This window comes from Oratosquilla oratoria, chromosome 9 (genome assembly GCF_046742065.1).
Source record: "Oratosquilla oratoria isolate Oo_2021 chromosome 9, ASM4674206v1, whole genome shotgun sequence".
Taxonomy (NCBI): domain Eukaryota; kingdom Metazoa; phylum Arthropoda; class Malacostraca; order Stomatopoda; family Squillidae; genus Oratosquilla; species Oratosquilla oratoria.
The window spans coordinates 71,338,137-71,365,332 of NC_134785.1; the positions used below are offsets into that span (position 1 = coordinate 71,338,137).

The 27,196-nt window shown below is 39.0% G+C and overlaps 1 protein-coding gene across 6 annotated transcripts in view; it reads left to right on the forward strand.

Annotated features, from left to right (window-relative positions):
- The window catches only part of coro (protein coronin), a 51,752-nt gene that overhangs the window by 22,023 nt on the left and 2,533 nt on the right, over window positions 1-27,196 (forward strand). Inside the window, exons 3-12 of one of the 6 annotated variants that reach the window (XM_076190846.1) lie at window positions 4,742-4,777; window positions 5,082-5,111; window positions 9,388-9,542; window positions 14,210-14,486; window positions 15,127-15,343; window positions 15,844-16,055; window positions 19,134-19,248; window positions 20,143-20,291; window positions 20,633-20,788; window positions 26,671-26,745. In XM_076190846.1, the coding sequence (XP_076046961.1) occupies window positions 4,742-4,777; window positions 5,082-5,111; window positions 9,388-9,542; window positions 14,210-14,486; window positions 15,127-15,343; window positions 15,844-16,055; window positions 19,134-19,248; window positions 20,143-20,291; window positions 20,633-20,788; window positions 26,671-26,745 (1,422 nt within the window). Of the gene's footprint in view, window positions 1-4,741; window positions 4,778-5,081; window positions 5,112-9,387; window positions 9,543-14,209; window positions 14,487-15,126; window positions 15,344-15,843; window positions 16,056-19,133; window positions 19,249-20,142; window positions 20,292-20,632; window positions 20,789-26,580; window positions 26,746-27,196 lie in introns of those variants that run through there. The other 5 variants (XM_076190851.1, XM_076190850.1, XM_076190847.1 and 2 more) reach the window with 5 other exon arrangements.

Sequence of the window (27,196 nt, forward strand, 5' to 3'; positions counted from 1 at the left end):
ATCGACAGCTATTTCCCTCCTGGAAGAGAGCTCAGAGCTCGTGTGTGTGTGTGTGTGTGTGTGTGTATATATATATATATAATATTATATATATATAATATATATATATATATATATATATATAATATATAATATATATATATAGTGTGTGTGTGTGTGTCTTTTTATGATCTTGTCTTCAGGAGATTTAGAAAGTGGAAGGAAAAGAGAACAAACTAGTGAAAGGTTCAGTGTGCTGGTGATGTCATCTCTGTCATAGCTATTTGTGGTGTGTAAAGGGGGCAGTATTTATTTTTAGAGGACATAGTACGGATGCTTATGTTAGCAGTTTCATGGCATTGGAAGTATAATTAATAGTCTGTAAAAGGTTTTCCTTTTGACTGAAGGTAAAATGTGTATGTAAAATACAAAGTTTGATTTTGCCTGGTGATGTGTAGTTCCAAGTGGATTTATAAATAGAAGTATTCCCCTTTGTCATTTCTTAGCATGTTGCAGCAGTTGTTCCAAGAGGCAGCATTTTTACTTGTATTTGGTTGATTTGTGTATGATCATATAACCTTTTTGAAATGATAGATGTTTTTGATTTATAGCATATTTTAACTTAAACTTACTTTTAAGGAAATACTGTACTTTTTTCTTCTATACAGGTATGTATAAAGGAATTTAATTTTGGTCATACCTTTAACTTGTTTATTATTTATTCTTCTTATATTTGTATTATTTAGTTATTTATTTGTATATATTTATTTTTATACGATTTATCTAAATTTTTTTACATTTGGCTTGAAATAGAGGAAACATTTTATAAGGCAGATTTGTGTCATTATTATTTGATGCTGTTTTTGAGAGTAGAACCAAGAATGAGGTGTATGTATAGAAAAAGGGGGCCTTGGATGCAAGAAGAATGTTGAGCAAGGAAGATGGTGCAATAAATAGGTGTGAACAGGGAGAGATTGTGAATGGATGAACCATTATTCTTCTCGGCTATGTAAAGTAGAGTGGATGGAGACAGGAATCACCATATGGTGAAGGGGGAGATAGCCGAATCAGAGCATACACCAGACCTACACGTATCCCACATTGACTCAAAACCCATTCAACACCCTCATCTTAGCACCATGTAGATGAAGTGTTACCCGTCCCCAGCCACATGGCTTGTGTCAAAGGTGCTGCAGTACACACCACACATATAGTGAAGTGATGGGGGTAAACCAGGTCTGGCTACTTAGCCCTGCTGTGGAGGCACTATGTCTTGCTGCTGAGTAGTTTGGTGCAGGACAGGGTGACCTTTCATCCAAGAGTTGCCAAGATGGGAGGGAGGACAGTGAATGGATTTAGATGGGTGTGGGGTGGATGTATGCTTTGACTTTGCCCATTATCTCTGTGTAATATTTATATAATTTCAAAGATGCAAGCAACAGTAGTAACACCAACAGCAAACTGACAAGGACTTGAGTTGTACTAAGGAGGGTGAAAACTACCATGTTTTGTTGTCCCAGGTATGAGGCAGCAGTTACCAGAGTGGTCTACAAGTTGCAAAGAGATATACAATTGTTTGGGTAAGGGTAGAGTAGGGGAGTGTAGGAGTAGGTGCTTACTGTTTTCTATGTGGTGATTGCATTTTGGGAAGTTTACTTTTGTGGCTAGGCCAATTCTATGTTGATATTATTTAAAAACTGGATCAGTTGGTCAGTTCATTGTTCCATATGTCTCTTGGAGGAGACCCCAGCAACAACCACTGGATTGATCTGTAGGTCACTTAACCACTTCAGTACAAGTCGAACTCTCACATGTAGCATCGGCTGCTATATGAATGATGCATCACACTACTTGCATAATAGAATATAAAGTCACTGCTCTATTACTCATTCTCTCTGATTAGTGATAAACACAAAGCATGATTAAACTAGTTCACAGAATCTGGGGTTAACTTGTGTACAACTACAAAAAAAAAAATATAATAAAGATGCCGACGCTGGCATTCTTGTGTACCCACTTGTGCCTCATGATGCCTACATAGGTGTCATTGTACCAAAGTGGTTAAGGAAGAAATATTGTGTTGTTTGGATATGGTAAAGATGGGAGAGTGTATCATGAGGTGTTAGGTGTCTTCTGTGTGATGGTTGCATTTGGAGCAATTTGTTTCTGTGTCCAGGCCTGTTCTTTATTGGTGTTATGTTAGTGATCGATGGTGACCTAGTGTGGTCATTGCTACTCTTGGAAGGTATTATTTGGAGGGGTTTGATGGTCTTGAAGTGCTTGTTTTGTGATTTGAATGTGTTTTAGTATGGGTGTGTTGTTTGGTGCACATGATATGTTGTATATGCTGGTGGTGTATTTTTTGTTACATTGAGGTAGTTGTGCTTGTGTGGGTAGGGTTGAGGGACCTTGCATAGAATTGTATACTTATTATTTTCATGTGTTTTTTTCAGAGGATTTCAGCTTCTGTATGCATATTTTCTATTTGGGTGGTTTTGGTGCATCTTTTTATTTTTCTCAGTACTTGTATTTTGATTAGTTTGTTGGGTGTCTTTGTGTTACTGGGTATTGAGACATACTATGAAAGGATAGTTCAGTATTGTTCTCAAAAACTGTTTATAGACTGATTAAAATTTACTTCTGACCAAAGCCCATGCTTGCTACTAAACGTAGGATGTTTATTTTCTTGATGATTTTCACTGTCAGGTCTTTTATGTGTGGGCTGAAGGTTATGTCTTTTTCAAGGGAATGGTTAGGCTATCCAGTCTTACTCTTGGATGTTTCTTTGATTCCTTGCTGTCTGGAGTGAGTAAGGTTACTGACGTTTTTGAAGAGAGGCCTCCAGTATGCTACTTCTAAGCCAGTGGTTCTTAACCTGGGGTACCTGACAAGATAGCCAGTGCAATGGTACTGTATATTTTCCATAAGAGAGCAAAGCAAGGTTTGTATCACTAAACTTTTTCATATGTTTGCATTGTATTTAAATTGGATGGGGGTACGGGAATTTTTTCAGAGATGCCAAGGGGTACGGGCAGTGAAAAAGGTTAAGAAGCACTGTTCTAAGCTATTGTTTTAGTTTGTCAAAGTAAACTTGGGTGGTCTGAGCAGCTGTTTGTAGCTACTATGTTTTTTTTTTTTTTTTTTTAATCAAGTTATTTGCATAAAGGAGTGCTTTGAGCCTGGACAGTGGCCTGAATGTAGTCATGCTAGTAAGATTCTTGCTTGTTGTGGGGGGGTGGGGAGAATTTTCAGTAAAACTATTGTCTAGATGAATTTGGTGGTCTCTTGGAGTACTTGTTTCATGATCTGAGTGTAAATGTGTTTTTGTATAGATATGTTGCAAATTTCAGGTAATAAGTCATTAAAGATGTTTGAGTTGTATGGTCCTGTTGTGGCATTTTGTCATCTTTAATTGGTCGTGCTTGTGTTATGTGATGGGCAAGATTGAGGGCTCTTGCATAAAATTTTTGCCATTCCTTTTCATATGTTGCTCCTTGGAGAGGCCTATGGTTTCTGTGTGTAGATGTTCTTTTAGGTTGGTTTTAATGCATTCTTTTTTATTCTTAATGCCTTGTTTTGTGTGGTTTGTATGGTGTTTTGCTGGTTACCTGAATACATCAGGCTTTCTGCAAGAGAAACCAGGGGTAACAAATAGATTGATTGATTGCAGGGTGTTTCCTTGGGAGACTATGGGTGTATGAAAGTGGCACTTGCCAACAAGTCTATTGAAATGAGTACCATGTGAAGACAGAGCCTTCATTAGTACAACATTTTGCTTGTTATAGCTTTTTCAAGAACATTATGTACTTGAAAAAGCTGTAACAAGCGAAACTTTGTACTAATAAAGGCTCCGTCCTTGCATGGTGTTTATTTTGAGAGACTATGGGTCTCCTACAAAAGAGTCCTGGGGCAGTGGATTGATTGATTGTAGGGAACCATGCTGAGGAGGTGTAGGTAAGTGAGGTTCTTATGATTTGTTTGTAAAATGATCAGAGTTTCTGCTGGCCAAAATGTGTTTACTATTGATAATTTCTTTTCTTGTTGTTTTTCACTGTTTGGTACATGTGTCGACTGAATGTACTAAAGGAAGTACGTATCAAAATAGATTCAGGATTTTTGGGCACTTGTCCTGTGGAAGGCATTGTTTACCCATTCACTTTATTCATGGTTGTCTGTGTAAACTTATTCCATCCACTTCTGGTTTCCACACTTATTATTATCTATAGTTCCTCACTCGTTCTTTCCATAAAACATGCCCAAACTACCTCAGCGCTCTTTGATGTACACTATCTAGCATGAATGTATCTTACAATACATTTATTTCAGAATAATAATATTCATTTATACTATTTTGCTGTATGTGTACTTTAAGGAAAATTCATGTATTTATGCATAAAGTGAAGGATTGGGGGCATGTAGTTTTGTATATTTTTGTGATTGTGTATTTTATAAGAACTAGTTATAATTTCTCTCTTGAATAGGCTTATTTTATGTTCTGGGAAAATTATTGTTCCAAAGGAAAACATTATTGTGTTGATTGACTTCGTTCTTTTGGTTTGTGGTGTTATGTAAGTTACCAGTGATTAGTGTTTCCCTATGTGGGGGAAAGTGCTACAAGTGAGGAAGAAATAAAATTGGAAGATAAAAATGAAATGTATTTGTGACCATGAATGCATTGGCACATGGAGCAGGGTGCAGAATGTAAATAATTTTTACATCAGTGTGTTTCTTTATAAAGGTGTCATTTTGGTCCTATTTTCAGGAGGGTCATTGGGAACCTGATAAGAAGGGGGTTTTGGTAAGTCTAATAACCTTTGTTACAGGAATGGAATGTATGACATGCAGCACCTATTTTACAACACATTGTTTGTAGGTGGTTACATCACCATTTTTTAGATCAATCTAGTAGTTGTGTGGCCTAATCCTCTACATATCAGAAACACAGTAGATATGTATGCCTGTTCTTTGTCGGTTAACAGAATATGTCCATACATTTTGATTAAGGTCCTTAGTTATTATCGTTTTAATACATAAAGAGGGGTTTCATTTTTTTATTTTTTTATGCTGGATAAATTTTTAGCACAATGGTTCTGTATTTACAGAAATATATGACAAAAAAGCAAGCAGCTACGGTAAGTGTTGGAGGTTGGCATGATAAGTTGATTATTTTTTTTTGTTTTCAAGAATAATACTTGGCTGCACTAAAACGATCCCAATAAAACATTTACACTTGGAAACTAAAATCTTTCCCATAGCAAAACACAAAAATGTTAGGTATACCCAGTACAAGAGTCCTTGTACCTATCCACTACCTGAATTTGATAAAAGATATAACCTCCACAACATACTGTTCAAACATGTACAATAACCAAGCCCATATCCTACAACACATCCATACAAAAACATGTTCTCAGATCACAAACAAGCACTTCATGATAGGCCTCCAAATCCTTTACTTCACCATGCTCTCTGAGATGTCAGTCCAACAAGGAAATTATCATACATACATATACCAAAAGCTTTTTCCCCCCTTACATGGGAGGTAGCCAAAAGAAAAAAGCATAGGAACTACTCCCACCCATTCCATTCCCTACATACTCCATTCCCCTCTACCCTCTTCCCTCCCTCTTATCTTGGCACTTCCTGGATGAGAGGTCATCCCTGCATCTTGTCCACTGCCCTGGGTCAGAAGCAGTGTCGCAAGACACAGCACATCCACAGCAAGGCCACTAGTCTTTCACTAGGAAATTATACTCAAGACAAATAGAACAACACAGGCACATTTATGTGCAGATCATCACCCTTGATTGAAATGGTACCAACACAGAATTGGTGGCTACAGACACCAGTTGCTTCAGACACAACCACATAACAAAAGACTCTGAGTATTTCATTTTACACTGCCCTATTCTCATCCTATCCAGGCAACAACACAATCTTTTCGAGTGAATTATAGGCCAACTTGGTGGCCGTGGCCATTTACTGGGGGCCACAGGTTTTTCTGCAAGGGATGCCCGGGGCAGTGGGGTGGTTGAAAGTTATTCTTTATTTTTTTTCTTTACTTTTTACCAGCAAACCCTGTGCTAGAACATTGTTAAATAATGACCTTAACCAAAGCGACAATAGAAGAGCGTTTTTGAGTTACTAGGTTCCTTTACCTTTTTCTGGTTGACTTAACCAAGTCCTGCAACTGAAAAAAATGTATTTCAGTACTTTTAAATCCTATTAACACTGAGTGGTTATTTACTTAATCTGTTGTGTGAACAAGAAAAGAAATTGTGTGTATTGTTGAGTTGCTACTGATGGAATAAGTTGTGTGCATGTGCAAAGTGTAGAAATATTTTATTACATTTTTTTTTTTTTTTTTGTAAAGGATCTGTGTCTAACCCTTTCATAAGTAGTAGGGTTTTTTTATGTAAGAATAACATCAAAGTATATAGAGCAGAGAATAATATTTGTAGTACAGTACTGTATTTACACTTAAACTGACAATTTGAAATTAGAAGATTCAGGTACCATACATTTAAAAATGTATTCAGTTTTCCCCATTTGAGATAGAAATATAGTGTTCATGATAGTTTTAGCTCTTACATTGAAGTTATACGAGGAACTGGCATTTAGCGAGTTACGCACATCTCTTGTTAGAAATACTATTTGAAGAACACAGGCAATTGAACATTACTGAATCTAAAGTACGATACTCCCTTGTTTTCAATGGTTTTTATTTTATTTTATTTTATTTTTTTGTAAATTAATTATTACACTGGGTAAAAATTTTTTTTTTTTTTTTTAATCGTCCAGGGTTTTCCAGCGGAATTAGACTAATTGTGATGCTCTGAGTCTGAAAATGCCCTTGGTTTTTCTCAATCAGGTCAGGATTGTTCGCTACAGACATTTAAGAAAAAAACAATTTTTTGTCCAAAAACCCAATTTATGCGGATCATAAAAATTCGGTTTTTCCGTTTTCCTGGGGAAATAAAAGTCAACGTATCCAAATTCATTCATTTTTTATATACTCGATTACATTTGATAAGCTTAATACATGTACATGAGCGTTACGTGACACAAAAGTTCGGAGTTCACGGCGTAAATCGCCGTTTCCTCGAATTCCGTGTGTGAGCAGCTGCTGGGTTGTCTCTCTTCAGCGACCAGCAGTAGTCCGCGAGCATGACTGCGTCCCACCTCCCCTGGTACCTCTCCTCCATTTGACGCATGTCCTGATGGAACCTTTCTCCCGGCTCGTCGCTGACCGCACCAAGGTTTTCAGGAAACTTCTCCATGTGTGAGAACAGGAAATGCATCTTTATACTCATCAAACACCCGAGGTTTTGGAAGTTCTTTATCATGCTGTTGATGAGTGTGGCGTGGTTTGCTGCCTTCTTGTTCCCCAGGAAGTTGTTCACCACCTGCACAAACGACCTCCAGGCGGCGCACTCTGGCGTGTTCATGGAGTTTTCGAACTCTGTGTCCTTGATGAGCTGCCGTATCTGTGGGCCATCGAAAATGCCGGCCTTCAGCTTCTCAATGGTCACTCCAGGGAAGGCTCGCCACAGGTAGTTGAAGCACCTCCCATCCTTGTCCAGAGCGCGCGTGAACTGTTTCATTAACCCAAGCTTGATGTGAAGCGGTGGGAACAAAATCTTTTCCCGGTCAACAAGAGGTTCGTTTATGATGTTGCTCGCCCCAGGTACTAACTGCTCTCGCGCCGGCCACTCTTTCTTCACATAGTGCTGGGCTCTGTCTCGACTGTCCCACTTACATATAAAGCATGGGTACTTTGTGTACCCGGACTTGACTGCTTCATATTTCTCTTTGAGAGTTGTGGAGTGCGCAAGAGGAATTGAGGCGAACTCGTTCCCGTTGTGGATGAGCACACTCTTCAAAGAGCGCTTGCTACTGTCTATGAAGAGTCGCCAATCTCTCGGATCATATTGAGGAGCGCCGAGTTTAACAAGAAGACCGGCGACATCTCGGCAGTACACGAGGTCTTCCTCCTGGCAGAAGTAGCCCATGTAGTCCTGATGCCTTCTACGAAAGAACGTGATACGCGCGTCCTCGCTGAGTAGATTTTTCTCTTTGTGTCTGGAGGCCAACAGCTCGGCGGAAGTCTTCGACAAGCTGAGATCCCGAACCAGATCATTAAGCTCACATTGTGAAAAGGGCTGCGGACCATCTTGTGTTTCATACTCTTCTTCTGTATCTCCTCCCTCATATGCAGTGGTGGCCTCGTCGTCGCTGTCAGGAAGCTCTCTGCACGCTGGTACAGGAAGTTCTTCGCAGTGAGCAACTGGACGGCGGGCAGATGGAAGGTCGGGGTACTGGAGGCTGCTCCGATTCTTCCGGTTGATGCCAGTAGTATTGATGGCGCAGAAGTAACAATCCGATTCATGGTCAGACGGCTCCCTCCAAACCATCGGAATCCCAAACTTCAGTGAAGTTTTCGTGCCCTTCGTCCACCGCCGGAGGTATTCCACGCACGTCATGCACACCGTGTGCGGTGCCCAGGACTTATCTTGGTCACCCAGCTTGACTTGAAAGTAAGCCTGGTATGCGCGCTTCACAAAGCTTGTGATGCTCTTCCTGTGCATTGACAGCGTGTATTCTCCGCAAATGTAGCAGAAAATGTCAGGATTATTCCTGCATGACCGTCGCACCGAAGCCATATCAATACCCTGAAAAGAAAGAAACAAGTCAATTAGTCAATTTCAAACAGAAACACACCAGAAGCAACCATTTATATATGAATAATTCACTATATTCTTCAAGAAAAATAGGATTGAACTCAAAACCCTTCAAATTATCATATGTATAGCTCGTCAGGTAGGCCTATGGCTGTATCTCAAAAAGTTGACCTGATTGAGCAAAACCAATGTGATATTTGGACTCAGAACACCAAAATTAGTCTAAATCAGCTGAGAAACCCCTGACGATTTTTTGGCTGTTACCCAGTGTTATTCTTAAACAAAATTAGTAGTATTTGGCATCAAGCAAGTTTCCATGCCATCTTGCCAGATGTCATTTGTTGCTGACATCATGTTCCTACTTTCCCAACAAAGAGTCTGTGTGTGTCTGTCATTCTGAATATTTTTAGTGACAACTATTGTGCTTCAGTTATTGGCTCGTCTCCAAAACACCTCTGTAATGCTGCATTTGAAAATTACTTTGCTAAGAGGGCAAGAAAAGTGTTCACTTTTAGATGTTAAGAAAGAAATATTAAATTTAGAAGTGGAGAGAGCTCAACTGCAGTAGATTATCATTGGCATGAACTAGTGTAGTGTTTATGGCATAAAACAAAGGATGCTGATAATCTGTATCATGTTCTTGATAACTTCATTGAAAATCAAGTTAAACTTGTGATAATTATGTGAATAGAAATTATACATGTGAACACAAATCTTCCATTTACAGGCTGGCCGTATTCCTGCAGACCATCCACTTGTTGGAGGGCATAAAGGTCCAGTACTTGACATTGCGTGGGATCCCTTCAATGACAATGTCATTGCATCAGGTTCAGAGGACTGTGTTGTCAAAGTCTGGCAAATCCCTGATATTGGATTGGTTACGTAAGTATTACTGCTAAGAGTTACGTTGACTAATTTATACTCTTTGCCATGTTAATATAAACGAGTTAAGTATGTAATAAAGAAATACTTGGTTTTGCTTTGCTTAATAATGGTAAAACTTGTTGCCTCGAGTTTCACCACCTGGAAATGTGCAGCCCCACAGCAGCTAGCAGTGATCTTTGGGTTCTACCATAAATTTGTTTGGGAAGAAACGTTGGAGTGTTTTGTGTTATGTGCAAGTGTTTCCATGTCACCAGCTTGTAGTAGAATGGAGTAGTTGATTGTTGTCAACTCTCCTCGTGTGAAAAGTTTGAAGAAGTATCCTCATGTGTAAACTTTGAAGAAGTACAATGTTTCATTGACAATAAAGTTCATAGGGGCAGTATTCCAGTGAAGAGATGAAGTCTTAGGGATGCTAAAAGAAATTTCGTCGTAGTTGAGAGAGATTTTGGGCTTGCCTCAGGGCTGCAGCCTTAAAGGAGGTGAGGCTATTGATGAATTTTGAAGATGGGGAAGAGGGAGATGATTCTCTCTGATGTCCATCATATAGGAACACCATACCCATGATTGGTTTTAGTGTGATAATAATGAATATGAAGCATACATTCTTACTGTTAATTAATGAAAATGTGGTATTTCAATGCATGGACAAGTTGGCCACAAAAAAAAAAAAAAAAATCATTCCAGTGGTGTGGTATTTACAAAAAGAATTTTTTATCAAGAAATGTGTATAGGGAAAATACAGTAACCAAAATGGTTTCCAGTTGAGATTACAGAACATACAAAGGAAAACAAAATTGGAATTGCCAACATTGGAAGAAATAAGGGATAAGATTCCAGTCTTCAAAACTATAATAGGTGTGGACATAATCAACAGTAAAGGCATAGTATGGAAGAATAACTAGAGAATGTGGAAGAGGAACTTGTAAAAAAATATCTGAACGATATTAAGTACAGTTCTCCAGTCAGATGCAACATGGAAAAAGTAGGAGTCATCCACAATGAGTAAATTTATTTGAACACAAATTTGGCACACGATAGTGAATGAATTTTTCCATGTTGTATTGACTCGTGGAACATGGAAGAAGAAATGATACTCAGACAATATAAGCAGATGGAAAGTAAAGTTGAGTGATGGAAGCACAGAAATGGGACCTTATGTGCATGGTTCTTATCCTATATGCATACCCAGTGGCCTTTTTATCTTTACAAGGGTGGAGGATTCAAAATAAACATGTGCATGAAAAATCTTTAAAAGCCTGTACAACTTGGGTGTGGAGAGAAAAGTTTGAAAATATGGATTTGATTAAAAAAAAATATGAAACGGCAAATTCGAGAGATGTGGCATGGAAGGTGGAAGAAAAGTTAAAACAAATAACTAGAAGACAACAGAAGGGCTAGAAATGATTATATTAAGATATAGAGAGTAAGAAAAGAACTTCAAAAAGGGTATACAGAAAATTCTCAGTATGATGAACCCATTCATGGTGAATTCATATGTAATGAATGCCATATTCCTTTTGAATTATTCACTGATATAATAAACCAAGTTTGATATACAAGTGAGATACATAGAAATACAGTGCTCTAGTGTGCACTGGTGTAGTGAATTATTGGTGGTGACAGCTTCTACTGTTGAAACTAGAGCTTCACTTCCTGGCATGGTTAGTATAGTACAGTACTATAAAAACACTTTGTATTACAATATATCTTATTTTTGTTATTGTATTTACATGTACAACAACATTTGTGTCAGTTATGTTTGAGCATTTGTGACAGTAAGACATACTCTGTAACATACCAAGATATTGGATATAATGTCAGAGCCCTATCCCCAAATGGTTCATTATATTGAGGGTTTACTGTAAATGCAAAGGTGAGTCTAAACTGTTGTACAGGTTTCTGAATGGTAAATCAAGACATGGAGCAGGAATCTCTTAATTTACAGTAGATGGGAAAGTTTATGAAGAGACTGCAACATAGGCTGAAATGATGAACATCAGGGGAACTCAACTATATTTCCTTCACATTTTCATTTAAAGAGATCTGATAACTGGCAATCAATCCCCTAATTAAAAGCTGATGACAGAAATAGTTCCACATTAATGTATCTGACAATAGTCCAGTTTTTCTTCTCAGAGAGATTGTTGGGAGGGACTGAGGACTGATGCCAATGTGGGACAGCAGGTTTTCAGTTAGTGACACTGGAGACAACAAATATTACTTGGTAGTTCACAGATATGGTATTGAGGCCTATTACTGTAAAAATGTGTATAATTAAAAAAAGAAAGAGAAAAATATATGTTAATATGTTATAATGATATAACAAGACCATTACCAAATAGATATGGAGTTTTATAATAATTTTGTGGTTTGCATAGAATAAGGAAGGAATGATAACATCTGCTATAATCATGCCATTTTGCAACTATCTTAAGGCCTTAGCACTTGCCACTTTTGCTGCCTCTCTTCACATTTCCTCACTGCTTTTTAAGCATACTTGCTGTATATAAAGAGCATGTGTTTTACTAAATAGCTTAATAGTCACAGGACTTCATTTTTATGGTGGGTAAAAGATTCCCACATAATGCTTATTTTTACATGAAAAAATGTGTTAGGTGGAATGTGTGGGCTAGTGGGTTTTTTTTTAACATTTATTGTTACATGTTGCAGGTAGAAAGAACGAGTTGAGTAGTAAAGATCAAAAAGTACTAAGGTGGTTAGGGTATATAGAAAATGAATGGGGAAATATTAGGTGTGTAGAAAGCAGAAATTGATGGAGTGAACTTGAGAGGAAGAACAAAAATGAAGTTGATGGATGGTATATAGGGGGTCATGGATGTATGAAGAATGTCTGTTGAGCAGGAAAGGGAGAGTGCTAAAGGTAAGAGTGAATTGAGGGAGACTGTGAATATATGAAAGAATGACATGGCTCAAAGGGACATTCAGATCTTCAGAAATTATTTTATCTGGAGGAGAAAGGGGTTGCCAAATGATGAAGCATTGGAGTAAGCCAGGTCTGGCTATTGGGCCCCACTGTGGAAGCACTGTCTTGCTAAATTGTTGTCCACAACCCTTGCAGCGTGACAGAAGGGTGACCCCTTGTTCATAAGGTGATGAGATGGGAGGGATTTTGGTTTTCTGAAGTGAGTGTTTACTTTGACTTTATTGCCCTTCCTGTGAAGATGAAAGAGCTTTTGTGTGTGTTTGTGTTTGTGTCTGTCTATTTGTCTGAAATTGTTCCCTCAAGGTTTAGTGACTGGAAATGTTTAACCACACAGTGGCTGGCAGTGGTCTTTGGGTGCTCCCATAGACCTCACTAGGAAGAAATTTTGTAATATTGTCTATGTTGTACAGTAAACCCTCAATATAATTAACTATATGGGGGAAGGGTCTGATGTTATATTCAGAACTTTGATATAGCAAGGGTATGTATTGCTGTCACATGCTCAAACATAACTGGTACATATGTTGGATATGTAAATACAGTAGTAAGAATGAAGTACACTGTTCTACAATGTATTTTTATAGTACTGTACTAACCATGCTAGGAAATGAAACTAGTCAGAGCAGGTTGATTATACTGTCACAACACACATACACACAAACAAGTGTAGGGCCTGCTCAGAGTGTAAACTGAATCATTGTAAACTTTGTCTTTTATGTAGATTTGTTGTATTATGGTTAGTTTGGAAGGAATCTGGCATTGGTTATGTCCAGAATTCACTATAATAGGGCTCATTGGTATATGATGGATACACAAGAGATTACTGTGTTATTGTGGAACTGTTTCTATGTCTCTGGCTTGTAGTAGTAGTAGAAAGAGGGCAGCACTTATCAATTGTCAGCTTTGATAAAAGGTGAATGACATGCAGCTGAAATTGATAGAGTTCTTGGACCTGGTTCCGAGACGAAGGGTTAGTCCCTTACGGCACCATCTCCAGATTGATTGATATTTTACCTGTGTATAATTCATTTTAAGGATGGATATAATTCAGCATTTCTATTTACATCTCTCAGCATCTATTGTCTTTACTTTTTAACATAAGGAGAGCTTATTGCTGGCAGCTGTTCCACATTTCCTCTTACCAGTTGGTTACATAAAGACAAGCACACAAATACAACATAGGCAACAATCATGTTCTTCCTCAAGAGAGATTTGTAGTAATGTCTCAGGATTATTATTGACTACTGTGGTGTGCTCTGTTTCCAGTCACTGAAATTCCAGGCCATGGTTGTTGTTATGGTGTAAATACCATTATCTCTGACCCAGTTTGGAGATTACTTCTGTAGTTCAGATCTCAACTCTGAAAGAAGAACATTGTGGATTTGGAGATGATGTAACAAAATGCTGTGAAGTAGAATTGTAGGCAGCTTTTTATTCATATCTTGTAACACATATAAGAATTAATATATCTTTTTGTTTTGCACTACTGGAGTATCATAACATCAGTAAGTATGAACTTGATATTTTTTTATTGTCTTGAATATTTTAAAGCACAACTGTTAGTATGGCAATCTTTTCATTACTTTCTGTTATAGTATGTTTGTAATGCTTATTTTTTACACCAGGTAATTTTTATTTATATGTTTATTTCTTCTCATCCATTAGATTATTATGTAATTTGTAGTTAACATATACTAATTATGTATTTTGTTCTGTTCAGGACGATGACGGAACCAGTGGTGGACCTTGCGTACCATCAGCGTCGTGTTGGTCTTGTCCTCTGGCATCCCACAGCCAACAATGTCCTTTTGTCCGGTGGTTCAGATAACCTCGTAATTATCTGGAATGTCGGCGTTGGCGAGGCCCTAATCGTTATAGATTCTCATCCAGACATCATATACTCAGCATCGTTTAACTGGAACGGATCGTACCTCATTACTACCTGTAAAGACAAAAAAATCAGACTCATCGATCCAAGAACAGGAGAAATAGAGGAGGCAAGTAGAAGGACAACCATGTAATTGAGCATGGTCATAATTTTGCAATTATTTTTTCCTCAATGAATAGGGAAGTTTCTGCTTAGTATAAGTATTTTTAAGTCTATATTTATTTAATTACCTTGTTGAACTCTGAAGGAGAGAAAAAAGGAAGAGCCTATATATTCATGAAAGTAGAAATTAGGATGGAAGAAATGTGGAGGTGAAGTGGAGAATAGGGATGGAAAGAGGTGGCACATATGATTGATTAAAGAATGCTTGGTGTGGCTGTATAGGAAGAATAAGTGAAAAAAGAGGAGTAACAAGAATGTGTAAAGCAAAAGTGGGTGAAAGGAACTCTAGTTAAGAACAAAAATAAGGTGGATGGATAGGGTGGGAGAAAAAGAATGATTTACTTCCATGCCCTTTCATTATGAAGTAAGGAAAACTCACTGGTTGAGGTGCTTAGTGTCACTTCTTGGGCAAGAGGTAGTAGAGGTAGTGTAAGGCTTCCTGGTGGTGAGTGTATAGCAAGGGCATACTATGTTAAATTTCCTGCTTCAAAAGGTCTTCTCAGTGAGAAGGGGGGTGATGACATTAAATTGGAAAAGAAAAGAAAAATACAAATGAAACATGTTAATTGTGATCTTAATCATTTCAGGAGGCACCATCTCATGAAGGGAGTAAAGCCACGAGAGCTATCTTCTTGCGAAACAGCCTAATTTTCACAACAGGTTTTTCGAAAAGGTCAGAGCGTCAATACTCCCTTCGTGCCCCTGGTCACCTTGATGACCCCATCACGATGGTGGAATTGGACACGTCAAATGGTGTCATGTTCCCCATGTATGATCCTGACACCAACATTATCTACTTGTGTGGTAAGTATGTTGCTAGTTGTAGCATATGTGAATGTGGAGTAATTGATGTTTTTTATGCAACTGTTATCAGAGATAGGGTTGACAAATATTGGAGAATTGTTGCAAATAATGAAATAGAAGGAAATGAGTTGAAGGTGGTCAAAATATTTTATGTTAATAGTAGAATATGTATATGTTGTGAACAGAAGCTGATATGGAGTTGCATCATGGATGTGTAGTTTTGTCATGATTCTTTGAAGTGTGTATGGATGACGTGGTAGATATTCCAAAGAACCCTTTCCCACCTCTGTCTTCAACATTCTTATTGCTAGTATTTTTTCACTCATTGTTCCCATATGCTCAAACCATCCCAGTACTCTGACACCCTGCCACTTCTCTTTTCACCCACGATCTCTTCCTCATCTCCTTTTTTTCTCACTCCAACCAACCTTGTAACCCCCACCATAGTTCTAAAACACTTCATCTCAGACATATTTAAACTTTTTTTTTTCTGTCCACAGGAAAAGGTGACAGTGTAATCCGTTATTTTGAAGTCACGCCGGAGGTTCCATTCGTACACTACATCAACACCTTCCAGCTTGCAGACACGCAACGTGGTATTGGCATGATGTGCAAACGAGGCTGTGATGTCAATGCATGTGAAATTACGAGGTTTTACAGACTTAACAACAATGGCTTCTGTCAAATTGTCACAATGACTGTGCCAAGAAAGGTAAACTTTATTTTGTAACTTTGGACATAGATGATATGATACTATGAATGTTAGTGTTAAAATTTATTTTTGGGAAGGAAAACTTGAGTAGGAAGAGGATAATCTTGTAGAGAGGAGAAGATAAAGGGAGCAGAAGGACAGTTGTTCATGGAAGAGATTGTTAGCGAGAAATGGGCAGGGTATTTCAAGTTCAACGTAGAGGAGTAGAGGAAGGCTTGGGTAATGATGGTTGATGTGAATGATGGTTATTGTAAAAGAGGAGATAAAAGTAGTATTAACCCCTTCCATACGGTGCCGCACACGTAGGCGTCATGGGGAGCGAGTGTATTCGCGAGGCTGCCATATCGGCGTCTTGATTATATTTATTGTAGTCGCCCCTCCATAATGACATTCTTTCTAATTCTTTTGTAATCACATTTTCTATGGTTATCAAAATTCACGGGTGAAGAGAGAACGATCGATATAAGCGGTGACTATATTTTATGATGCGAGTATTATTACGACACGTCGTACGGCTGGCATTGGCTGCTGCCACCGAGATCTAAGTCCATGACGCCTACGTGTGCGGCACCGTATGGAAGGGGTTAAAGGCTATGAAAGCTGTAGTTGTAAAGCTATGTAACCTGGATTGTATGGTTGTCATGGAATATCTGACAAAAGATGAAATAGTATCAGTGGAGTGGCTGATGAGATTGTTCAGTGTAAGGGAAGGAATTGTGTTGGTGAATAGGAGTGCATGTATTGCCCCACTATATGAAGGGAAGTGGGACAAGTATGAGAGATCAGTATGTTCACTATTGTCGGTAAGATGTATATATGTGTTGATGGAGAGGATCGGAAGATTGGGGAAGATCACTAGGTTTAGGAGATCAAGTAAATGTGTGGGTCAGGTTTTTGTGAGAAGTACTTAGCAAAAGGCTACCCCCATGTAAGGGGGAAAAAGCCTTTGGTATATGTATGTATGTACTTAGCAAAAGATAAGGATTTTTTTGGTTTGTTTTTATAAACTTGTAGGCATATGATAGGGCTCATAGAAGTATTATTGAGCATGTTTCATTTGTATGGAATAGGGAGAAGTCTTTTTTATGGTAGTCAGAAAACTATGCATGAATAGTAGATCATGTGTAAGGGTTGGGAATGTAGAGGGTGAATGGTTTGAGAATTGTGGGTGGTATGGTGTCTCTATGGTTGTTCAGTGTGTATATGTATGGGGTGGTAAAGGATGTAAATGTGAAAGTGCTTGGCAAATGTTTGGAATTGGTGGGTGGGAATGAAAGGACATGTGAAGTCTATCTGTATACCAAGGGCTTTTCCCCCCTTAACCAGGGAGGTAGCAAAGTCAAAAGGCATGTACCCACTCCCACGGTCCCACCCACTTCATTCCCACCCATTCTACTCCCATCCACCACCCTTTCTTCCCTCTCATCTGAGCCCCTAATGGATGACAGGTCATCCCTGTATCCCATCCACTACCCTGGGTCAGAAGCAATGCAGCAGGAGACCACACATCCACAGCAAGGGTGCTTCACTTAATTGATAACCTCTCCATTCCGTCCTCTCATGCATAAGAAAAGAAGACTGGGAGAAATCCCTTTTGGGTGTATCAAAATATCATTCACACATAACCACTCTCTAACCCCATCCCCCAAACCCTTCCTTCCTTGCATCACAGGGTCATCTATACATAGCCATTCTCTACTCACCAATATTTCCTGCCTTCTCCGCTCTTGCTCAACAGACAATTCATTCTTGCTCATTGCCCCTTTCACCCCATCCAACTATCCATCTCATCCTCAGTCATCCCCTCAAGAACACTCCCTCCACCTCTGCCTTCTACACCTCTTATACTAATCTTTCTTCATTCTTTCCATGTGTCCAAACCATCCCAGTACTCTTTCATCAACCCTATTTGCCATCTCATTTTCCACCCCAGCTCTCCTCACCTCTTCATTTCTCATGCTATCCAACCTTGTAACCCCTATCATACTTCTCAGGCATTTCATATCAAACACATTAAAACTTTTCTTCTTTGCATCTCTTAAATGTCAAGTCTCTGGCCCATACAGTCCTGTCAGCACAATCATCTCTTCATTTAATCTCCTCTTTGCATCCATTCCCAAATGCCTATTTCTCATTATACTTTTTAGTCCCACAAGGCATTTACTTGGTTCTCTCAATTACAATTTACCTCCACCTCCAATCCTCACTTCCCTGCCACATGTAACCCCAAATACCCAAAGTTATCCACTTCCTCCAGCCTCTCTCACCTTCAAGACTTACTTCCAACTCACTGGCATCTTCTCCCCTTGTACATACCATTTTGCTTTTACTCACATTAGCCTTCAACTTTCTCCTATCATGTACCTTCCGAAACTCCATCACTAACTTCCTTAATCCCCCCTCTGACCCTGCCACAAGGGCATTGTTGTCAGCAAACAACAACTGGCTCACCTCCAACTTTTCTCCATTTTCTTTAATCATCTCCAAGCCCCTGCCCATTACCCTCTCATTTACTTCCCATACCACCCCATTCGTGTACACATTGAAGAACCATGGTGACATGACACATTCCTGACACATCCCCACCTTTACCTGGGAAGTGAATTATTGTATGTGGATGACATTGCACTTGTGGCTGTTTCCAAAGAAGAATTGAAGCAGTTGGCGACTGAGTGGGAAGGATATACGAGGGAGGAACGTTTTGAATGTATATAGGGAAAAGTAAAGTGATGAGATATATGAAGAATAATGATGGTGACAGGTTGAATGTGAGTGCAAAGGGTGAGTGGCTTGAGGAAGTGGAGAAATTAATTAGTTTTCTGGGGTTGTACATAGCAGAGAAAGAAATAGTAATAGGTACAAACCCTCAAAGATAGAAGAGCTGATTATTACCAACAGAATTCTAAACAGTCCTGTTAATTTCTTCATGATATAACTTGAAACTGATGTAATAATTACACTCCAGCATGAAGGGTTGTCTAACTGAAAAATAGAGGTTATGCTGTAGATATATTCACAAGAATAACAATTTTCTTTTGAATGAAATATTTAACAGCTGGTCCTTTCTTTTCTTTGTAGTCTGAATTGTTCCAAGAGGACTTGTACCCAGATACGCCAGGTGATATTCCCGCACTCTCAGCTGAGGAATGGTGGTCAGGGAAGGACAGTGATCCTATCGTCATGTCTCTTAAAGGTATGTTTGCCTTTGAATTTTCTTGTTGTAACACCTTTTTCTGCTTGAGGGAATGGAAATTGGGGGTGGCTGATTAAATGAAGTGGCCTTGCTGTGGATGTGCTCTGTCTTGCTGCATTGCCTTTGACCCAGGCCAGTGTGGGTGAGATTCAGGGATGATCCATCATCCAGGAGGAGCCAAGAAAAGAGGGAGGGGTGGTGAATGGGAGTGGAATGGGTGAGAATGGAATTATGCCTTTTGACTTTGGCTACTTCCCTTGTAAATGGGAAAAAAACCTTGGTACATATATATATGTACATACATACACCAAAGGCTTTTCCCCTTATAAGGGAGGTAGCCAAAAATCAAAGGCATAAATCCACTCTCACCCATTCCATCCCCATGTACTCCACTCCATTCACCCCCCTTCCCTCCCTCCCTCCCTCCCTTTCTTGGCTTCTCCTGGATGACGGATCATCCCTGTATCTCGCCCACTGCCCTGGGTCAGAAGCAGTGTCACAAGACACAGCAAAGCTGCTTCATTTAATTGGTGATCCCCTCTGTCCCCTCCTGCAGAAAAAGAGGAGACAGGGAGAAATCCCTTTGGGCTTCATCAAATTATTTTTCTCACACATCCCACCTACTCCCCCTCATGCATCACAGCATCATCCATACACAGTCATTCTCCACTCACCCTTATCTTCTGTCTTCTCCCATCCTTCCTCAACAGACGTTCCCTTCTTTCCCAATGCCTCTTTTACCCCATCCATCCATCTCATGTTCACTCTTTCTACCTCTGCTTCCACACCTCTTTTCCTATGTAATGCTTTTTAAATTGTTAAATGGAGAAGAAACATTTCCAATATATTTTTTCATTTATTTTTATTATGTTTTTTTCTTTTTTCTCTTTTTAGGAGGATATACACCTGTGGCAAAAAGTGAATTGAAAGTGACAAAGAAGTCCAACATTCTTGACAAAATGCCACCAACAGGAAAAGTCAAATCTGAAGAAGATGGCAAGGCAACAGCAGTCTCAGCAGAAGCTTTGGAAAAGGTGGAGGAGGTAAGAATCTTGGTGCTGCTACTTGGTTTCACCTTCCATACTTCTCATACACTCCAAACACTTCCTTTCTTTTTCCTTCAAAATCCAAGTCTTCAATCTGTACAATGCTGCGGACACAATCACTCCCATATACAACTTTCTCTGTGTTTATCCTTAGGTACCTATTATTCATAAAAAAATTATTCCCCGAGACATTTACTTGCTTCCTTTACTCTCCAAGTCACTTCCACTTGCTCTCCTCTATTCATCACCACATATGACTGTGAATGATAATGTTTGTCACAGTTATTGCATGAAGGATTTTAAAATGCTATAAACTTAAAAGATGTCTTTATTTACAGGTTGTCAAACAAAACGAAGAGCTTAAGAAAAGGGTGGATGAATTGCAGGCAGAGATGAAGAAGTTTAAGGCCGTATTTTTGAAACAAGAGAATCGTATTCGTAATCTGGAGAGCAAATTGTCAGAAAAGACAACAGATACCGATCAACAGACTCCGGTTAGTCAAATTATCTTTGTTTAGAATAAAGCGATGTGGTTAAGAAAAGGATATATTCTTTTTTCTTTCTCTTCTTTTCACTCCACATTTGTTGTACTCTGCAGTGAGAGTATTCTAATCAAAATTGTACCATGTTAGTTTCTTTTGATAATTGGAATTAATATTCTAAAATTGAGTAAAGTTTTGAAGATTTTAGAAATTGAAGAAAGTAGTTCTTAAGCTTCTACTTTTCCACCCATGAAAGAAGTATAGTGCAAGAATATTGGCCCAGGTATCAAAAGGCCTAGTATTTTAGAGTATGTTCAATGGGATAGCATGTCTCTTTATAAATATCTCACTGTTGGGTGCTTCTTTGATCCTGGGGGTCAGTGGGTAACCAGTCACTGATTATTTCTGAGAGAAATTATACATTCTGTTTTCTCACCTATAGTTCCTGCTTGTTGATGTAATTTTGTTATTGGTTGTTTTGTAGTAGCAGTGCTGGGTCCTTATTTTCAGGCCATCCACTTGGCGAGATCTTTAGTTGTATGTTCTGTTTTTGGTGTTAGGTCAGTTGTGAATAGGTATGGTATTGCTCTATGAGGGCACAGTATAGAAATACATTCATCAATTGTATAGGAGGTAGTCCAGCCAAGGCATACACCCACCCATAACCCATTTGTTGCCCAATTTATCTTAGATTATAGAAATATCTTGGAAAAATTTAGCTGCACACCTGTAAGATAGTTGTATCACTCCACTAAACTTTACAGGAGATAATGATAGAGTGGGGTTTCTAGACTTTATATGGTTCTCATGAGAACGCTTGGCATTCTTGTAGGAACATAGGAAAATTAGAAGTATGGAGAATTATGTGACCCTAATTTGTGTAACATGATTATAGGATACCGGTATGCATATTAAAAGATGGATTTGCTGTGCATGTCATATAATTAAATGAAAATCAGTGTAAATATATATATTTTTTCATAATAGAATAAAGCATTCCCCAGACTCCAATGTGGTTGTGATAATGGAAAATATTTCATATTGGTTCTAATGCAGAATTCATTGGTTATGGTAAAATATTCAGGGCTTCTTTGACCTCTTTTATTATTATTTTCATTATTTTGTCACCCTTGTGGGCAGTAAGTCCAGACTAGAATTGTAGCCCCCCCTAAAAGGGCTGCCCTGATAGGGTATTGGTTGCTCAAGTTTTATGCAGTCATTATTGTGGGGTCCAGTGACATCCTTACAAATAAGAGTCACATTCTTTTATGATCGAGTCTTATCTTCATTTAAAGAACACTGTTGATCAGGTCTAACTTTTACTGCCCCACTTGTTTTGGTGCCCTCTGTATATCTCTCCTTTACCACTTCTGTGACTCCTCTTTAGTGCAGTATTGTCCCAAAGGATAAAAGTGTTGGTTAATGTTGACAGAATCAGTTGTTGCCTTGAGTTTTGCTGACTGGAAGCTTTCAGCTCCACAGAAGCTAGCAATGGGCCTTCTTGATGATCTCTCTGGCAAGAAACTTTGGACAGATATGTGGATTATGTTAGTATGGGACTGTTCCTGTCATCTGCTGAAAGTAGGAAGCAGTCATTAGATGTTGGCTCTTGTTGTGTTTGAAAGTGGAGGAAATATAGATGAAATTGCTAAAGTAGAACTTGAGTCCCAAAGACTGAATGTTGACAAATAAGGGCTCACCTTCACTGAGGAAGTTGATAGGGTTTGAGGATGGGCAGCTGGGGGATAGTTCTTTCTTGTGGCCTTCTTGTATCTTGCAAGAACACTTTAGTTAGGTACATGTTGTGAGCTCCCTTATTAGATAATACAATACAGTATGGTGTACATGTAAATAATCCAGATACATAGATACATACATACCCTATTGGATAATACAATACAGTATGGTGCATATGTAAATAATGCAGATGCATAGATACATACATACCCTATTGGATAAAACAATACAGTATGGTGTATATGTAGATAATGCAGATACGATACATACATACCAAAGGCCTGTTCCCACATATATGGGGGTGGCTGAAACAATGTAGATAGGTAAGTAGTATTGAGGAAACTTATGATCTTAGATGACTTGAACACAAATGAACCATATCAGTAGTGTCTTTATTTAAGGATATTTCCCTTTCTTTTGAATTTTGCATATTTATCTCCTTTTGCACTGTATGGCACATTTATATACATACATATCCCATGGTCTTTTTCCCCTTTACAAGGGGGATAGCCAAAGTTAAAAGGCATAATTCCACTCCCACCCATTTCATCACCACCCTCCCTTCATCTTTTCTTGGCTCCTACTGGATGGTGGGTCATTCCTGCATCTTGCCCATTACCTGAGGTCAGAAGCAATGCAGCAAGATATACCAAAAGCACATAACACACACATTCACAATCAGATCACAAAATGATCACTTTAATAATGACCACCAAACTTCCTACTCAATCAAACTCCTCCAGCAGAAAATCCCTTCCAAGACGAGCAAGAATCACACTAGCATGACTGTGTTCAGGTCATCATCCAGCTCTTAAATAACACAGAATAGGCCTGTCCACGGAAACAAACTGCCCCAGATGCAATCATCACACAGAAGACACTAAACATATCCTATACTGGCCAGGTCTTGCCTTGCCTAGACAGCAGCACAATTTTTCCTCCTCAAGTGAATATGTCAGTCTGGTGGTTGTTCCAATTACCCGGGAGCTGTAGTTCTCCTGCAGGAGAGAGGGCACTCATAACTAGACCCATACTTTGCTTTCCACCTTCCTCATCTTGTCACAATGTCTCAGGAAGTATGGGGCTGTTACCAGTTGACTGACAGGATTGTAAGAGGAGGGGAACAGGTGCTGGTTGTCAGCTGTCCTTGTAGACCCACGGATTCTAGGTAACTGGCAACAGCTACAGGATTGGCCCATAAGGCTGCACTAAAGGAAAATATATTGTGCTGTGGTCTGGATATGATTAGGGTATGACAGGATTAGGTGTTTGGTGTCCTTTCTGTGATGATTGTATTAGGGGCAGTTTATGTCTGGCCAAGCCTATTTGGTGTTGATATTGTGGGAAATATAGTCAAAGTTGATAGAGACCTTCAGCCTGAAAGATGAGGTATATTGGTATGTGAAATAATGAAGGAGAAACAAGTGTTTAAGAGCAATTATTAGGTTATGTAAAAGGTGTGGAACATTGAAGAAAAAATTGGATAATAATGCCTTGAGTTTCACTGGGTGGGAAACCTGCAGCCTGGCAAGAGCTGGCAGTTGTCCTCATGCCCCTTGATCTCTTTGGGAAGAAGCTTTGGACTGATATCTATGTTGTGCAAGTGTGGAACAGTTTCTGTGTCTTTAGCTGAAAGTAGTAGTAGGAGGGAGCAGTTGCTGGTTGTTACCTGATTTGCAAAAAGGTTGAGTAAATATATTTTCAATTGAGATAGGTATCTTGGGGGCAGGATGCTTGCTGGCTGAGTGGGTTAGGGCATTGTTACTTGTGGTGGAGGTCGAGATGATGAAGATTCAAATCTTGCTTGGGGTGAGTTGAACTAAGGGCATGCTTCATTAAATTCCACACTACAAAGTCCACTGTAAGGGGCACCATCCTAGCCTCCCGATAGGGGGTGAATTTGTGACATTAAAGCAAATCATCATGGGGCCCTGTTGTCTAGAAATTGAGTGTCAACCCCTTGGGGCTACTACTCCAGATGAAGGGGAGGGTGATGACAGGTTTCGAGAATGGACAGCAGAAAGACAGTGCTCTTCATTCCATCTTGGAAACCTCTAACAGGTACTTGTCATTGGTCTTAGAAACTGAATGGAATTCACAAAGATTGCACATGGGGAAAAAAGAAAATGTGTGGTTTTAGGAGGGGAGGAAGTGTTCAATAGGGACACATGGCAAGAGTTCAGTGTCAGCATGGAAGGACACTGAGTAGAAATATGAAGGTTTCTGGATGGTTGGGAATGATCAGGTGAAAATAGCTGATGGTTGCCACTGTAGAAATAGATTACAGTACTTTACAACCTAACATTGAGCACAGGTTGACTTGCTAACACAATTTCCGTATACATTAGTGTTGACTATGTCTTGTTTTATGTTGTTCTCGTTTCATTCCTGAATCATCTGTGCTCGTCATTCTTCCCAGTTATATGAAGATACTCACACCAGTGAATTTTTGTGTACATCATTCCTACTGGAGCTCAGTTCTGTTTCCTTTACCAGTCTTTAACACTTCACAAACTTTACATACATATATGCTAACAATCACATTCCATCCCGTAACTAGTACTATTTGTTTTTCCAATTTCTTTCAGGTAGCATTTATCAATATTATAAAATTCTGTGATCACTATTACCGTATTTTTCGGATCATAAGGCGCGGGCAAAATCCTTAAAATCAGCCAAAATCGGGTGGTGCGCCTTATCGTGAGATGTGCCTTATGTGTGGCTTCAGTGCAAAAAAATGCCTCGGACAGTGACGAATTATTTTGACACGTTTCGTAGCTAGCCTGCTGACAGCGACAGTGCATAGACCCAGCAAAAGTTACAACCAAGATGCATGTATCTTGACAAGAAAATTGCGAAAACTTTGACAGTTTTCGAGTCCATGCTACCGCATTCATTCACGCTATCATGGCTATGATATGATAGCGTCCACAACACAGACAGCCATTTTGCATTGGTCTAGTCTCGCTCCACTCAGACTGTAGTCATTTAGGTATTTTTTTTAGTTTCGACCATGGGCACAATATGGCAATATAAAATTAATTATTAATTTTGTAAATTAAATGTATCAACGTAATATGCAATTTTGTGGGCGGAAATGAAAATAAAAAATACCTTGCTACAAGCAAATATGCTAATGAACGAAGTCGGTAGCATAGGATCGGGACGCCAACGTCTCTCACGACGACGACAACGAGGACGAGCCGGATGGCATTTAATTTGCAGGTAATGATTTATTAAACACAGGTTAGGTTAGACGAATTTATCACCCTTTCATTTCTTCGACGTCGGCATCTATCATAACAAACATGGCGTACCATTCGTCTGACACGACTTCGTTACTTACGACATCAGTTTTCGCACCTTTTTTTTTATTTCCGCTCACAAAATTGCATATTACGTTGATACATTATAATTTACAAAAAATTAATAATCAATTTTCTATTGCTATATTGTGCCCATGGTCGAAACTAAAAATTACCTTCATTTGTAATCTTGTGTTTTTAAGTGAATAGAGAATTCCGGGAATAAAACTGCTAATGTTGGTTTTATTCCCCACAATTCCCGTAACGTGTTTGTTGTTTTTTAGGGGTATTGGCAGGGCAGACCGTCCATGGAGGTGGTCTGATTTCACTGACCAAAAAAAAATATATATATAATTTATTTTTGTAATTTTGCTAAATCCCAACTGATTTTTCTCATTCAACAACGAAAATGTTCAGTTCTGAATGCACTCACATATGCATGATTATCCGATGACGAGACCAGGTGCGCCTTATGTAAGGACGGGGAATAGCAAATTACGGGTGCGCCTTATGGTCCGAAAAATACGGTACTAACGTTTTTGGAAGTTGTTAATTTTTCAGATCCACCCCAATATTTTAACAGAAATTCATTTCCTTAGATGCTGCTATATTGCCAAAGCTTGTTTGCTTTAAGCAACTGTTTCTCTTGTAATCATCCATTTTATTTTCCTTAGCAGCATGTGTAACACTTTTATGTAAGAGTTAGATATTCTGTCCAGCACTTTTATTTAATTTAATAACCAACTTAAGTTTGCTTTGTAGATGAATCAAGCCAGAACCAAATAAGTTGTTTGACAAAGGTTAGGTGGGAAGCCTGTGGGTGTGATCGCCTAAGTATTTGTTCACCAACAGGAGAAGGTTGCTGTGACCTCTTCTTACAAAATTCATTCTGTAAGGAAGAAAGCATCAGTTGGGTATGTGGTCCATGTAAGTAACCACACTCCTTTCCAACATCTTCCTCTGTTGGTCCTGTTGTCAACTCCTGCTTGCTTAACTCCCAGAGAGCAACAGGGGTAAAGCCTCAGTCATTACTAGGGGCTAGGAGTGATTGTGCTAGCAACTTCATTAGTGGTTGCAAGGACACTGTATTTCTCAAATTGGCCCCAGTAGACCTAAAGGAAGATATTGATGATGCTAAAAGGAAGGCATTGATCTGAGGGTAGCATTACTATGTCAACATGGCCAATTAAGAGTGTGCATGATACCCTTTATGTCTTATGCGTCAATTGGTGTTACCACAAGTCCATGGAAGCGACAGCTGTGTAGATTGTAGTCCCTCTGTCTTGCACCATTATGTAATGGTCAAGATTTTGGTTATTCATTTTAATTTTGTAGACCACATATATGTAGTATTTATAGTTAGTTTTATGTGTATGTT